The sequence below is a fragment of the Callionymus lyra genome, chromosome 17, assembly GCF_982586985.1.
Source record: "Callionymus lyra chromosome 17, fCalLyr1.hap1.1, whole genome shotgun sequence".
Lineage (NCBI taxonomy): Eukaryota > Metazoa > Chordata > Actinopteri > Syngnathiformes > Callionymidae > Callionymus > Callionymus lyra.
Window position 1 is genome coordinate 4,807,355 of NC_141834.1, and position 16,479 is coordinate 4,823,833.

At 42.8% G+C, this 16,479-nt stretch overlaps 2 protein-coding genes across 2 annotated transcripts; one reads left to right on the plus strand and one right to left on the minus strand.

Moving 5' to 3' along the window:
- Window positions 1-45: 45 nt before the first annotated feature.
- On the minus strand, window positions 46-4,518 carry polr3glb (RNA polymerase III subunit GL b). Its single transcript, XM_087812446.1, has 9 exons — window positions 4,390-4,518; window positions 3,602-3,776; window positions 2,487-2,626; window positions 2,262-2,391; window positions 2,129-2,197; window positions 2,002-2,058; window positions 1,648-1,721; window positions 1,216-1,338; window positions 46-1,148 (listed from the first exon to the last, which is right to left on the minus strand). Exons 3-9 carry the CDS (start codon window positions 2,601-2,603, stop codon window positions 1,062-1,064), a joined length of 657 nt encoding a protein of 218 aa, XP_087668572.1. The 5' UTR covers window positions 2,604-2,626; window positions 3,602-3,776; window positions 4,390-4,518; the 3' UTR covers window positions 46-1,061.
- A 2,612-nt stretch (window positions 4,519-7,130) lies between these two features.
- Window positions 7,131-15,909, plus strand: LOC148062198 (immunoglobulin superfamily DCC subclass member 3-like). Its single transcript, XM_087779077.1, has 14 exons — window positions 7,131-7,179; window positions 9,781-10,086; window positions 10,169-10,313; window positions 10,377-10,507; window positions 10,566-10,703; window positions 10,774-10,932; window positions 13,889-14,054; window positions 14,115-14,365; window positions 14,469-14,633; window positions 14,731-14,919; window positions 14,977-15,084; window positions 15,149-15,266; window positions 15,669-15,765; window positions 15,838-15,909. The coding sequence occupies exons 1-14, from the start codon at window positions 7,131-7,133 to the stop codon at window positions 15,907-15,909; spliced, it is 2,094 nt and encodes a 697-aa protein (XP_087635203.1).
- The last annotated feature ends 570 nt before the right edge of the window (window positions 15,910-16,479 follow it).

Below are 16,479 nucleotides of genomic sequence, written 5' to 3' on the forward strand. Positions count from 1 at the left end.
CACAAAGCAACCAAAAATGATGCAAAAGAAACTCAGAAAACAATGTTGGCTATGTCCTAGTTGTACCTTTATTAGGTTGCTCAAAATTCCAGCTGTACCTGGTACAGGAACATGGAATAGGATTTCTATACAATCGGTTCATTATCCAGGATAAATATATAATATCCTTACTCAATTTCACTCATTTAAATAAAAAAATAAATCCCCCACTCTAAATATCTGAGTTCAGCTGTATTTAAAGGTTTTGTTCAAGAGAATAACTTGCACTTGTGTTTACTGACAACATCTTGACCTCTGTACACAGTGATCCTGCAGTAACTGGCTCACGTCCAGGTCAGGATCAGTCTCAACTTCACTGTCAGAACTGGGTCACTATACAGAAACTCTTGGTCCGCAGCTGTCCTGAGGCATGAGTTCAACAGTCTAATATCAGAGAGCGGGTTACAGTAAACTCCTGGAAGGTGAAGCTGAAGAACACCTACTAAGATATGGATGAACTCCAGCTCTCGCACTCTGGCTCTCCCTGCTTTTAAATTGTAATGTGCAATCTACCTCAGCATTAGGAATAGTCTGTCTCTTATTTCAATGTTAGCAGGGCCGTCCACATCCAGCAAAGGATAATGTGAGATCCATGATCATCATGTTTATCAGTCGCGACTGTCAGGACTATGAAACTTAATTGTGCCATCAAACCTTGAATATGAAAGTGTATTGTTAGAAATTTTAATTTATAGTACAAATTCAGTCCGATGGCAGACACTCCATACAGGAAGCTGACAGAGTGAAACTGACCTGCTCCTCGAAGGACATGCATCCTCTTGTGACTTTGTTTCCGGATTAGTCTGCAGCATCGTTAAAAACTCTCCGACATTCCAGAGTCATGAAGCAACTTGTAGATGATACGCTTGTTCTCATCTGTCAAACTGCAATATTTTGACTACGTTCATAGATTAATGCATTTTATATAAATGAGAAATCTAACAATTATGAGAACAAGTGGAGTTTATTTCTCCAAACATGTAGCAAAAAAGCAGGTAAAAACTTTAAAAGTTAAAAGTTGTTCAGTAAACGGCTTCATCCATGTTCTCGTCACTGTCCGCCCCAAACTCCTCACCGTTGTCAAAGTAGGACATGGCGTAGTCCGTCTCCTGCACACAAACACAAAGCTCTGGTCAGGAAGTTATTCGCAGCATGTAACGTCTGCCGTAGTCTCACGTCCTCCAGCTCTTCCTCGTCGTACTCTTCCTCTGCCTCCGCCCCTTCCTCCTCCTGCTTTTTTTCCTCCTCATCACAGTCAGCTTCGTCCTCGTTGCTCTGCTGCTCCTTCTTCTCCAGCGTCTGGACCAGCACAGAAACAAATGCTTAAGGTTGTTTTTTTTCTAGGATTTTCTTTTATTAGGAAGAGTTGCAGAATAGAATCAGCATTGTTGGGGGAGGGCTATCAAAACAAACTACAGCAAGTTCCTCATCACCACCATGTTTTGAAGTTATTACTTTAAAAAAATCTCTCCAGTCTGAAATCTTGGTGAACAAGAGGTTACGAGAGCAGAGTCCATTATGACATAATGGTCTTCACTTCTCCAGCCAGCTGTAATCACGCCCGCTTTGTTTATACAAGTTTAGTTTATGGTGTTGAGCTGGACTCACATCTAGCTGGAGGAGGACTTCTTCCTTGTCCTTGACTCTCATCGTCTTGGTCTGAGATGCAGTGGGGCGTGGAGCTGAGGACAAACAGACCGGTTGGACCACGTTACTCAAACTTGGCTACCGGAGCAGAGCTTGGTCTTGAGTCATTATTAGTCTTGACTCTTAAGCTTCATTAGTGAGACTGAATTCCTGATAGTCAGACCCGACATTCACATAAAACAAAATAAACCACGTTTGTTTCTAAATCATTGTCATTCTCCCTGTACAGTCCACCAGACTGGAGTAAGTGGCCCCGGATTCAAGTGTCATACAAGCCGATCTCTCGGCGCTCATGATATCTTAAAACACTCTCACCTGGTTTCTTTAGCCTTTGTAGGTAAGGCCGGACTTCTCTGGGGAACCTGGTCCAGTCTGAGACACGGGGTGGGTCAGATGAGTTGAAGAAAACAAGAGCAACAAAGACATGAAGACAGTCACAGACCTGGGATGCCATCTCTCAGCCCGTCTGTCTGCTCGCCGCCATGGTACTTGTCAGAGTAGCGTTCCACGTCTGCCACAAAAAAACAAAACAACATTTTAGTACAAGACAAAAGGCCACGCACATGACCTCCGACCTCTCTTGGTAGCAGCAGGGTGAATGAAGGTAGGAAGACTGCGGGTGGTTCCCCGGAATTCCTGTTTTAGTGCCAGCAGGTATTCGGCCTCTTCTCCTACGGCGAGGGGGAGGGGCTTGTGTTCCATTGGCTGCAAATGGAAAAAAACAGTCAGCATCATAACACGATTGCTCCGATCTAGACACCCTTGTAGAGGAGCAACTTCAGTGTGTATGTGTGCCTCACTGGGAACAGAGGAGTGGGCTGCTGGATGGATGGAGGTAAAGTCTCTCCTCGGTTGATGCCTACAGCCTCCACATTGAAGCTCATCAGCCGCCGTCCTCGGCCTCCATGTCCCGCCATCCTTCAGGAACACGTGTGTAGATCTATGGGTGTTGGACAGAAGCATGGGGTCAGATGACCTTCAAGTGAAGGTTCACCCAAAATTCACCCATTTTTTTTTACTCACCCTCATGTCAACAAATGGTTGGGATCATTTTCAGAGTAATCTGTTCTTTTTTAGAGTTATGAATATCCATTAAAATGTATATACATTTTAATGTATATACTTCCACATATAAAATGGAGCTCATTTGTCTTCATCTTTGTCGAAAAAGACAAACTTAAAAACAACCAAATTCTTTCATGGTGTTCGTCTGTAACGTTCATCTTGTATTGAAATCTCAACATGAGGAATTTTTGTGAGTTTGTATTTTAAGATCATTGGTAGCATATGCTTAAAGGCCAAGGTGCTACTCATACAGGAAGTAATCAAGGTAAACATTGCGAGTACTTCCTGTCTACGGTCTACACTGGAAACGCCATTTAACCGGAGTATTTACAAGCATCAGTCGCTACATCAAAATGGACATTTTCGCCTATAACTCTAAAAAGTTCTAGACCAGGATCCTAAAGCGCTTTAATAATCACAAACAATACACAGTTAAAATATATCCTTAAAAAGGAACATAGTACTCTGAAAATAATCCCAACCATTTTGGGTGAACAATTACTTTAAGTTAACCTTCTTACATTTTCAATTCAGTTTTCCACAATTGAATTCATATTAACACATTAGCGAGTGTGTACACAAGAGCTAAATGATTATGAAAATAATAAAATTTGTTATTATTTTCCTCAATATTGTGATTAAATATAGGATTATGTTTTTCAATGTCCCCTTTCATGCGTTCTCTTCTCCAAATAAATTAATATTACAATAAATTATTATTTTCAATATTAAAGTTAATATGATTAAGTCATTGTAAGGGTAAAGGCAAAAAAGGAATAGATTGTTTAAGAACATTACCAAATTTACCACATAACATGTAAAACTGGGATGAGATAAAACGACAACCTACCCGCTCTGTGCTTTAAAAAGTATTCACGCAGAGAGATGGAAACTGTCGTTTCTCTCTCTCAAATGTGAACCGAGTAAAAAAAAGTGCAAACACTGCATCAGTCATATCTTCCTTTTTCTTCCAACATATCTTTGCACAGTTGCTCTTTTCACTCAGTCATCTTTGACTGCAGCTCCTGTAAAACAAAAATAGTAAAAAATGTACACAATTTCAATTGTAAGTAAGTAAATGTTATTTGTAAAGTGCCTTTCTAGACCAGGGTGAGATTGTACGAGGTAATACACTCGAGTACACACAAACACCACGTCACTAAACGTAAGTACGTTCCGATGTCAGGGTGTAAATGGAAAAAGGCGTTCTATTGTTGACCTACAATGAAAACAAACTACAATCATTTTTTGCCTGTATAGTGTTCCACAGCGCCATCTGCTGGTGACACTGTCACACCTGCCCCTAATGTAGAGACACTGGTATCGAGCCCGTTTAAATCACTGGAATTATTAACGCGTTACTGCAAAATGTAACGACGTTACTGTAACGCCCCCATCACCGTTAAAACAGGTCTTTGTTGCCAGACAGGTTTTCCACAACATTGCACAAACTGCCTATAGAATTGAATGTAAATAAAATATTTACTGTGATATGATCACATACGAATATTACAATACCCTCGAGTATTTGTTGATGTTTTATAGAAAACAAAAAAGCGTGTCGCGTCGAAATGCAAGATGTTAGCACGTGGGTCAGTTTCCGGTCAGTTCTAATCGTGACTAATGTATGGAACTCACCAAGACGTCGATTAAGGGCTCGCTCCTGGTTCCGTTCGCTTCGGTTTCATTTCAGGAATTATTCAGAGACGAGGTCCGGTTCTGCTTCTACTCCCAGTCCGTTTGTTTACATCCAAGCATGAAGCTGCATCTCTTCTTCTCCTGACTAACGTAGGCGCGGAGAGCGCCTAGTGCTGCCTCTACAGATAGGGAGCGGAACTGCAGCCTGACGCTGTCCATCGTAGATAAACAATGATAAATTGTTGATCCATGTTCTGTCCACGTGCACCTTGCCCAAGCCATTATGGGGCCATGAGAGGGGGGAAAAAATAGCCTTTTTTTTTTTTAAATCACAACAAAAAAGAAAAAAATGAAAATGAGTATATCCTGTGCCCTGGCTGATTTGGGAACTGGGATGTTAAGGAATACAGTTGTGTTCGTTCAGGTGCTTCTTACATGCGCCTGTGTTGAGAAAAAGTAAACTGACCATGTTAGCTAAAAACATTTATCCACAATCTGGGGAGGCAAATCAGTTCAGTGCTCACACACAGTGCCAATTGAGATCCCCCGCAAAAGTCAAACAAAGCTCCTTGAGAATTGTACATGTTACACAAGTACCACTTAATTTTACTTTAATTAACCATTATACTCCATCAGTAAATATGGCAAACTCTAAATAAACAGTAACACACCTTACAACTAATAAGATGTTATGTCATGTTACTTGTAAGGTTTGCAACTATTTTTTCAAGTTATCTTTCTAAATATAAACTTGTCATTGTCACAATATCAACTAAGTGGAACCCAAGTGCAGGTGCGAGTAACCAGCAGACAACTTTTGCAATAACAAAGAACACATTTAATGAATAACAAGTTCAACAATAAAACAAAGAAAACCAGAGTCCAAAATATCTAAATGTCCAAAAATTCAAACGTCCACCGAACCAGGGAATAAAACGGGACACAAAGGAAACAAGTAAAATCCACAAGAGGAAATGAGGAAAACCAACTACAAACCAGCACAGGAACATCTATGATCTGACGCACAAGCCTCGTCTCAGGGGGTTGAAGTAGAGATCTTGATTGATCATTAGGTCCAGCTGTGTGCTATTACTAGGAAGGAATCAGGAAGTGAGAAAACTAAATCAAATAGTGAGAGAATAAAATAAAATAAAACCAAAATAAAAGGTAAAAATTAAGAGTAGTCAAGGTCCTTGATCAAAGTGAATTTATCTTGCTTGCAGAATTAAACAAATAAAAGCAAAAATAGTCAATTATTTTGAGAGTCAACTGACTTCATTTGAATTCCTTAGATTTTAACTCACAGGATGATTTAAATGAAGACATGCAAACTCAGGATCTGATCTGATGCAATTACTCATTCAAAGAATGGAAAAACTCCTGGACTAGACAGAATCCTGTTTGAAGTGTATAATGTATCTAATGACAAGTTGATTTCACCACTTTTAGAAATCTTTCAGAAGTCCTTCAATCCCCTCTCCCAAAACAATAGTATAATAACAGTGTTAATGGAACCTTGTCATCAAATAATTGCAGATCCTATAAACCAATTTTAATTATTCATAATATTAGGTGAGTTTTAATATTATCTTGTAAAAGAATCTGATAACGCAATATTGTCGTTGGACGCTGAAAAAATGTTTAATGCACTTGGAAGATTTGGGATACACGATAGCTCTTAAACATTTTTAATCTTTTCTTAAAACACACTTTTATTTTGTGGCTTTTAACACAGCATGAGACGCAGAGCTGTTTTTAGTGGTTTTTACTTGTTTTATTTGATATTGTTCTATCTTTGTGTGTTTTAACTGTGCTTTCTTAGCACTTTCATGTCATTGTGCAGCACTTAGTATCGACTGTTGTTGTTTTTAAAGTGCTTTATAAATTAAGGTAGTTGATAGAAAATGTTAACAATTCTAAATGTTTAAATTTTCATTATGCAGTTTTGGTAACGACAGAATACGTTAATTTTGAGTCTGTTTTACAGTGTTTTGGTCATTTCAATTGCATTGTGCAAAGAAAGATTTGCTCTATTTGGAAATTTAATAGAATGTGGTTATAAAGAAGAAAATAATCCATTTGTCTAATTGTAAGCGCCTGATAGCGACTGAAAAAATAGTAAACGAATAGAGAATTTTGTTTTCTTTTCAGGCTACAAAATAAATAACAATAAATCCATTATAATGTTCATGGAAGAAAATGAAGAATTCTACCCTCCTTTTGTTACACCCTTCAAAACATCAATTGACTTAACTTAAGATTCCTAACACAAGCAAAAGCTCCTATATAATTCAATAATCTATCCATATCTTTGATGGGAAAGATAGTATTATATTCAATACATCAAGGATTTATACTCCTCAGATGAGCAAAAACAGCTTTCAAAACTAAAAAACTAAATTGAATCTCCAAAAGCATACAAAAAAGTCTTAGCCCTCTAATAGGATTATGCGTTATTTTTTGGGATTTACCATGGCTTCTAGATGTAGTGCAAACCAAAACAGAAAATTCCAATTCAAAAACCAGCACACATGGTTAACTAACCAGAGTATTACACAGCAGCAAAATGAAATTAATTGTATGTTGGGGTCCTCCACAGGCCCCTCCCACCAGCCACAGCAGCCACCTTCAGTCACAGGGATGTCATTTCCAGAGTGTCAAGAGAGTGAGCAGCTCGCCTGCTGAGGACAGAGGAGGCTGGTTCTGATGGTTTTGCTGTGGATTTAAAAGAAAGACCGAAGATGCTGCACGCCTGGAGTCTGATGATGATGCTGAGCATCTGCTGCTCAGGTTTGTTTAACTACTTTACTATGTGTTAGTTTGTTGAAGTGAGAAAAAAACATTAGAATGTATGTTTGTTTTGTGTATCACATCTAGTTGTTTTAACTTGTCACGCTGTTGAACGTGGTTGTTGAGATGAGAGTGACACTCGCTTTCATCTGATTGACATACAGCAGTGTGTGTGTATGTGTCTTTCTCTTGAACTTGAGCAGCTGAACTTCTTCATTAGAGCACAAAGACACTCGAGGACAGTATTGAAGTCGGACCGAAGAGTGACATGAGTCAACATTGGTGAACAAAACCCACGACCATCACCAGTGTGTACTAGAAGTGTGTGTCAGACATTATGGAAGTTCATGTCTCATGCAAACATTTGATTATGTGTGTGTTATAGTATGTCAGTGTGTGAGTCTGTGCGTGTATATCAGTGTGTGCGTGTATCTTTTGCATATATTTTCATTTGTATTTATTTATTTTGTGCGAGTGTGTGTGTCTGTGTGAGTTTCTGTCGGACTATATGTGTGTTAATCTTTGGTTGTGAATCTATTTGAGAGTGTTTATTTTTCCCGTCTCTGTGAGAGTTATGTGTGTTTTTGTGTTTGAGTGTCTGTGAGAGTGTATGTGTGAGTCTCTGTAAGAGTGTAAGTGTATTTGTGTGTGTGAGTCTCTGTGAGAGTGTATGTGTGTGTGAGTCTTTGTGACAGTGTATGTGAGTCTCTGTAAGAGTCTGTGTGTGTTTATGTGTGTGAGTCTGTGGTTCCCAGGCTCTGATAGCAGACGTGCTCCTGATGTTTGTGGGGGTGCTGTTGGATTTGGGGTCCCGGCTTGATATCTGTTGGGGGTTTAAGATGGACCCCGACAATAGAGGGGGGGGGGGGCTTCGGAGCCAGAGGTCAATGTCAAGGTGGGGGAGGAGGGGTGACACTTCACCCATCCTAATAAGATACGCAGATGATGGTTCTAATCCCGTATGTGAGGTCTAGGTCATGATCCAGAACACACACACACACACACACACACACACACACACACACACACACACACACACACACACACACACACACACACACACACACACACACACACACACCCACACGCACACATAATTACTTACTTACTTACTTACCTACATATATACACACATTCACATACACACACCCACACCCACACAAACACATAATTACTTACTTACTTACTAACATATACACACACACACACACACACAATGAATCTGCTGACTCTCCTTCATAGTCAGCTCTGTGACTCGAGTTCTTGTTAGTTCTGAATGTGGTTCCAGACTTGTGGTACTGTTATCGGCTGACCAAGAAACAGATTGATTCTAGATTCAGATTCTAGATTCTGGTGACTTTTGGATCTAAATCAATCAATCAATCAATGTTGCCAACAAATGTTGCGACTCTGGCCAGGCCAGGCCCGCTTCCTGGTTCTGGGTTTAGAAAGTGTAGGATGTAAATTAAGTGACATCTGCAGAGTTGGACTTGTTGTGTCTGGTCCACGTTCTGTTGTTGTATTGTTGTCTTTCATACACAGGGGGTCAAGGGGAGGTCAGAGGGGGAGGTGGGGGATGTGGGGGTGTGGGTGTAGATTGACAGGGGTCCCGCTTGCAACGCATGCCGCCCCCCCCCCACGGTATCTTCAGAGACCAGCTGGGCCCAGGAAGGAAAATCCGGGGGTGACGTCATTGAAGGGGGGAGGGGGAGAGGTCCTGGGAAAGTCACCCCGAACAAGTTCAAGTTGAAGTATAATAGACGATGACGATGAGGAAGATGAAGGCCGATGACACACTGACAGATGCTGAGTTCAGGGACGTCACCCTTTATATTCAGTTACTTCTGTCACCATCATTGTCATCATATTCCTTATCAATCATAGTCTTTACTGTTACCTTTATGATCTTCATCTGTGATTTTGTAGTCATCATCGTTGTAACCTTCATCATCTTCACAAGCTTCATCAACACTGTTGTCTTCATGAACCTTCTCATCGTCATCATTGTTATCTTCATCATCATCATCAGTTTCATCTTCATTATCGTTGCCATAGTTACCTTCATCATCATCATCATCATCATATTTTCCATCAATGTTCTCTTCATGGACCTTATCATCGTCATCATAGTTACCTTCATCATCACCATCATCATATTTTCCATCAATGTTCTCTTCATGAAGCTTATCATCGTCATCATTGTTACCTTTATCATCATCATCTTCATCATTATTGTTACCTTCATCATCATCACCATTATCTTTTCCATTAATGTTCTCTTTGTGAACCTTATCATCGTCATCGTTGTTACCTTCATCATCATCATCATCATCATCATCATCATCATCATCATCATCATCATCATCATCATCATCATTATCACCTTCATCCATCTGTCTAATCACTTTACTCCAGTCCATGTTCCAAAAAAGGTTTGGGACCTCCGTCAACTCTATTATTGTCCTCGTTGTAATTGACTTACTTCGTCATCATAATCTCCATCTTCACCTACATAAGTTTCCTTATATTATTCTGTTTCTGTTATGAAAGTATTGGAAACTTCCGGCTTCTGGTTTGGACTAACTCCGCCTCCTCCCTCAGGTACAACTGCTGCTTCAGAGCTGGCCTTCCTAACAGAGCCAAGTGACATTATAGCGGTAAGGGACCGTCCCCTCCTGCTGGACTGTCAGGTGGAGGGCGAAGGGCCCATCTCCATCACCTGGCAGAGGAACGGCGTGCCTGTGGTGACAGGGGTCCGAGCCACGGTCCTGGCTAACGGGACTCTGCTGATCCGGAACTTTTCCAAGAGACGGGACAGTAATGAGACGGACGCCGGCGAGTACCACTGTGCCGCCCAGAACCGCTATGGCATGCTGATCAGTCGCAAGGCACGAGTGCAGCTGGCATGTGAGTCACATGACAACACACAAGAAGAAACACTTGTTCATACATAAACACAAACATATAATAACATCCTTTTCTTTTGCAGATCTTCCTAAGTTCCTGTCGCACCCCCAGACGATGGCGGTGGATGAAGGGGGCGTGGCCAGGCTCACCTGTCAGGTAAACGGCATCCCGGAGGCGAGCATCACCTGGCAAAGAAACCGAAGTCTTTTGAGCACAGATGACCCCAGGTGTGTACCGATGACATGCATACTCACTCGCAGACACACACACTCACAGGTGCTGGTTTGCAGGTACACACTCCTTCCCAACGGCGTCCTCCAGATCACTGGTGTTCGTCAGAGTGACAGCGGCTCATACCGCTGTGTCGCCGCTAACATAGCTAACACGCGCTTCAGTCACGAGGCCCAGCTGTCTGTCACAGGTGAGACCACACCCACACGTCCATACACTCTCCCAGTGTTGAGCATCTTTTGGTTCAGTGGCAGGAACCAGGATCTACAAGGAGCCCATCATCCTGTCTGGACCTCAGAACCTCACCATTACCGTCCACCAGACCGCCATCTTGGAGTGCATAGCCACGGGGAACCCCCGACCCATCGTGTCCTGGAGTCGACTTGGTAACCAACGCGTTCACACACAGAACCTCAGGTCCAGTTCAGCGGACTAACGTTCCTTCTTGTGTCCCAGACGGGCGCTCCATTGGGGTGGAGGGGATCCAGGTCCTCGGGACTGGCAATCTGATGATATCAGATGCCACGCTCCAGCACTCCGGCGTCTACGTGTGTTCTGCCAACAGACCCGGCAGCAGATCCAGACGTACGGCACTTGGGCGACTCGTTGTTCAGGGTAAGTCCTGAATGATAGAAGAACGATGAAGGAATGACTTAAGATTGATAAAAAAGGGATACAAAAGAAATGGAGAAATTGTGATAAGATTGATGTAAGAGTAATCTAAGAATGATAAAGTAATAATGGAAGAGTGATGGAGAAGTGATGGAATGATGAAAGGATGCCACACAGGATAAAACTACATCACAACCATAAGGGTAAGAACATTGGATAATAACAAGCAGTGAAAGACAAGAGTGCTATCAGTTTTAAGAACTATTCAAGTGATAAAATTCAATACACAATTCAAACTTCACTCATTTTCTCATGTCGACTAATGGTTGGAATTATTTTTAGAGTAATCTGTTACTTTCTGGAGTTAAAGGCAAAAATGTACTTTTATTTTAATGTAGCAAATCCTGATCAGTTGTTTTCATCTTCCTCCAAAAAGACAAACTTAAAACCATTGAAATACCTCTGTGGTCGTCATTAACGTCCATCTTGTATTGAAGCCACGACATGAGGAATTGTTACCGAAAAGCTGAAACAAGTCTGTATTTAAAGATCCCTTCCAGTGAAGACAGTAAACTGTATGTACCCTGTAAGAGCTTGTGATATTTACCAGGAGTACTTCCGGTCTGTATCTCCTGTTAATCTTTCAACGTCTGCCACATACAAGCTTAACATTTTTACTTATTTAAGTTTTTCCTGGAACAATACCTTTTTTGGAGGCCTCATTACAAGATTACAGACGAGCACCATGGAGGCATTTGGATGTACTTTTTAAATATGTTTTTGTGTTTTGGACGTAAAATTTGAATGACAACTGAGCTTCAGTTACTACATTTGAATGGACTTACATATTTGTAATAATCCCGATAAGTCAACATGAGTGGTAGAGTAGAAAATGAGTAAAGTTTGAATTTTAGTTGAACTTTTACTTTAAAAAGGCCAAAAGCCATCGGAACCGAGGATAAGTCTCAAATAAAGGAGTGAAGGAAGAGTAATGGAGAACAGATGGAGAAGTTATAGTGATAGCATGGTGCACAGCATTGTTGGAACACTCATTGTTTGGGTTGATCTTGAACTTGAACACAAGTGTGTGCCTGTGTGTGTGTTGATCTTGAACTACATCTGGTTGTGTGTTCAATGACGAGTGTGGTCCTCAGAGTTGGAGTAAGAGTGATGGATAATGAAGTCAGTGTACACAACCATTAACGTGTGTGCGCAGAACATCATGTATCAGGATTGATCAAAATTGTCTCACTAGCTTTTTTATCTTCATCATCGTCATCGTCATTTTCACACGCAGCTGCGACGAGGAACAGCGCTGCTCCTTCACCCCTAAAATCAGTGAGCCCCGACTCATATTCACACCGACATGTGTGTGTGTCAGACATTGTCAAGTGTGGCACTTCTTTTACTGATTCATATTCTAATGAAGCTCAGTCTGGGAAATGCTCTCTGTCACCTCTGCACCCCGACATCTGCCATAGCAAACACACACACATTTCAAGTTCATGAACGAAGGCGAATCTCTCAGTGAGATCTTTATTGCTCACACACTCATGTCTTTTTGTTATCTACTGATATACTGCGTTTGTCAAGTCCTGGTCATAAAGCATCATGAAGATTGTCTTATTCAGTTTGAGTTCTTCTCTGATCCATGCAGCACAAGTGCATCAAAGATCATCAGCAGTTTTATTTTCCTCGTATCATTTTTACAAGTATTATTATTATTATTATTATTATTATCATTATTAGTACAGCAGTTAAAACTCCAAAATACGTAGTAGTACTGCAGTTTTGTTGCAGTGGGACTGTGAACCAGTGTTGTTTATTGTTTAGCAGCATCATTGTTCAAATCACTTTTATCTCTATGCTAATGTTCCGCTCGTGTGAATGACGGCTCTATTCAGGCTCACTCCCCCCACCACTGACCTTTGATCCCTGACCCCTGCTCTTCACAAGGGGTTGCGGGGGGTGGAGCGAAGCGAGGTTATTCAGGGTGACTCAGACACACGTGTGTGACGTGGGGATGGTGTTGCTGTAGTGACGGGAGTCAGGAGGCTAGACTGCAGCTGTCTGTCTGGCTGCTGATCTGGACAAGGGACGGGTCAAAGGTCAAGCTCCATCCCAAACAAAGAGACAAGTTCAAGTTCTTACTTTTGTACTTTTGTCACATTTGATCATCCATGACGGAGGTCCCAAACCTTTTTTGGAACATGGACTGGAGTAAAGTGACGATTTTATTGACAGACCAACGTTCAGATAGAAAAAAAGGGAAAATAGGAATACAATACAAAAAACTTCAATTAAGTGCATAATTCAAATATGACCATAATGCTCAATCAGCAAGAGCTCTTGACTGGTTAAAGTAATATGTTTGATTGTATGCTGACGATGGTTTTCTGTATGTGTGTGTCTCATATCTTTAGACTTTATGCCAGTTTGTGTTTAAACATTATTTATATGGAAAGAGGATTCTGAAACTGAAGTTTTGTTTCTAGAGTTTGTGTTTTACTTATTTACTTGATCAAGAGTCATTTTCTAATGTTATTTCAGATAAAATCTGTTTTCTTTTTCCAAATGAAACACCCTTTAGACTGAAATAGAAAAAAAAAGGATTTTTTTTTCTTTCTGTGCGGCCCAGTAACAAATGTCTTATAGACAAGGTTTATCGACCACTGAACTATAAGACACACTCAAGCAAACACAAACAATTACAATACAGGTTATTTTTACTGCTGTATTTCTGCTGCTAGTTCTACTACGATGACTGATTATGCTATGTGTGTATCTGTGTGTCTAGTATCAGAGTAATGTTAATGTTATTAAGTGTTGTGATGGTACAGTTGTTATCATAAGAACTACTGATTCCACTATTTATTTGTTGACAAGGGGTATTTAACCATCTATCTCTGGACTGATCTCCATCTGGTGTACGTTGTGCTGATGTAGTTTTGTTCTGCAGCTCCTCCAGAGTTCTCCCAGTGGCCGCAGTCTGTCTCCAGGCCATCAGGGGGCAGCGCTGTCTTCAGCTGCACTGCATCCGGCGCCCCAGAGCCTCACCTCATCTGGCTGAAGAACGGAAAACTGCTGACACCTGGTGGCAACGTGAAGCTGACCAACGGAAACACGTGAGTGGTCGGTTGTCTCGTCAACACGTTTCGCATCTGACTCTCTGGCTCCCTCTGCAGCACACTGGCCATCACTCACATCGCTCCAGAGGACGAGGCCATCTATCAGTGTATCGCAGAGAACAGCGCTGGCACTAACCAGGCCAGTGCCCGGCTGGCCATCAGCCAAGGCCCGGAGCTGCCCGAGGCCCCCACGGGACTGCGTGCCACGCCCCTCAGCACCACCAGTGTGCAACTGGCCTGGGATCAGCCCGAGGAGCCCGTCAGCCAGAACATCATCGGCTACGTCCTGCACATCCGCCGACTCGGAGGTCAGTCCTTCAAGAACATCCACCTGGGCACTGTGTCTTCAACCAATGAGAGCAGACTGTAGCTCTGTCCGTCACACTGTCTCAGTCTCCCTCTCGCCTGCAGAGCCCGACAGCGCTGAGCTGCAGGAGGCCGTCAGCAAGAACACCTTCAAGCACGAGGTGTCCAACCTGGAGCCTTCAACGACCTACTCCGTGTACCTAAAGGCATACTCTGCCCTTGGGGGCAGCCAGAAGTCCAGCAGCATCAGTGCCACGACGCTGGGAGGAGGTTGGTTCAGATCCTGGTTGTCCATTAAGACACTAGTAGAGGCTCGAACACCAACTTACGGGCCCTCAGAAGCTAAGCTGTGTCCTGTTCCCCACAGTTCCGTCCATGCCCTCCTTCTACACGAAAGTCCTGAACCAGACCGCCATGCAGGTCTACTGGGAGCTACCCAGTAAGCCAGGGCAGCTGGAGGGCTTCAGGCTTGAGTACCGAGGGGTTTCCAACCCGGACTTCTACGGCTTGGAGACTTTCCCAGGACACATCAACACTCACACCATCTCTCATCTCGGTAAGTGACAGCTCGTCAGAAGATTTGATCACGGTAATGACTGGTCTGTCTGTGCAGAGCCAGCCGCAGTGTACCAGGTCCAGCTTCTGGCCTACAACGGAAATGGGGACAGTCCGCCCAACCGTCGCCTTGTGTCTCTGGTGGAGAGTGCAAGCAGTGAGCCAGGTAGGTCCCTTGCCCTCCCATTTCCCCCGAGCAAGGTCTGATTCGTCTGCATTTATCTTGTAAGCTGGCTGTGACTGCGAGCGGAGTGCTCACTCCGTGTTCACCCTGCTGGTCGGAGTCCACAGTGGCGTCGCTGCTGTACTGTGCTGCCTTCTGGTCATCCTTCTGGTGTACCGCCGCAGGTAAGGGGGTCTTATCATCATTTTCTTCACCTTCATGATCATATCATAAGTTTCTTTATCTTCATCTTTATCTTTACTATCTTCTTCTTACTTAACTCAAGACAATTAACAGTGTAGATAAAACAATGTAACCTCTAGCAGAACCAGACTGTGTGTGAACGGTCTCCTGCTGTGAGTGGCTGGGAATGAGAGGAGAGAAATCATCTTCTTCATTGTTGTCATCTTACCATGCTCATCATCATCAACTGATAAGTGACTGTGTGGACTGGAGCAAGAAACACCTCTAAGACCAAAGAGTTAGTTTTGGATACGCCGATAGTCCATCAGGTGTGCTCCATCTCCATCATCTCCATCATCACCATCACTATTATACTTATCATCTCTTCACGATCGTCTCTCCAGGCACTTGTTCAGGAAGTCGGGCAGCTTGAAGAATCCATCATCTCTGAAAGACGTAGGAGGTCCTAAGGTTCAGTCAGAGAGTTTTGAACTGCATCAGGTGAATGTTGACCTCACTACAGTTAGCCTCCAGAGTCTGCTGGTCGCTAACAATGTCTCTTCTCTATCACAGGGGATCGACCCGCAGCCCATAATGGTTATGGTGGAGGCTCCTCCCCCGCCAGCAGGCACAGACACCAGATAGCCCCTCGCCCTCTTTGTGGTGGTCGGCTCCTCGCCCGACTGCCTTACCTCCTTGATAACCTTATCTTACCTTGCATTAGCTGGTCCCCTCTGTCCGCTTAAACCAAAATGTTTCGTGTGTTCGTTACCGATGGTGCCAAGTTTGAAACACCGAGGCCTTTCACCAGCCTGACTAGAGGTTTGGTCAAGTTTGGGCCGAAAACCAAAGTGTCTCTTGTCAGGTGGTGTCTGCGGAGAGACGTCCCAACCTCCGCTTTGCTTTAACCCGTCTATTGTCTCGCCCTTACTTGTCAGTCTCCAAAGAGAGCGATCTCATGCTACTGGTCTCGCTAGTCTACCTCAGAACCAAAAGGCCCACGTGGGCGTTATAGTTCATGCCAATGTCCGTCTGTGCCCGACCAAACACCACTTGTGATTCTTCACTGAAGTTCCTACCTCCACCACTGTGTGTCACTGTGACCTGCAGCTCACGCGTGTCATCACTCTGACGCACTCTTGTGGTCCAAGACTGACTGACTCGGTCGAAGTTTATCCAAGTTTTTAAAATTCCTGTCCAAAGATAACCGAGTTT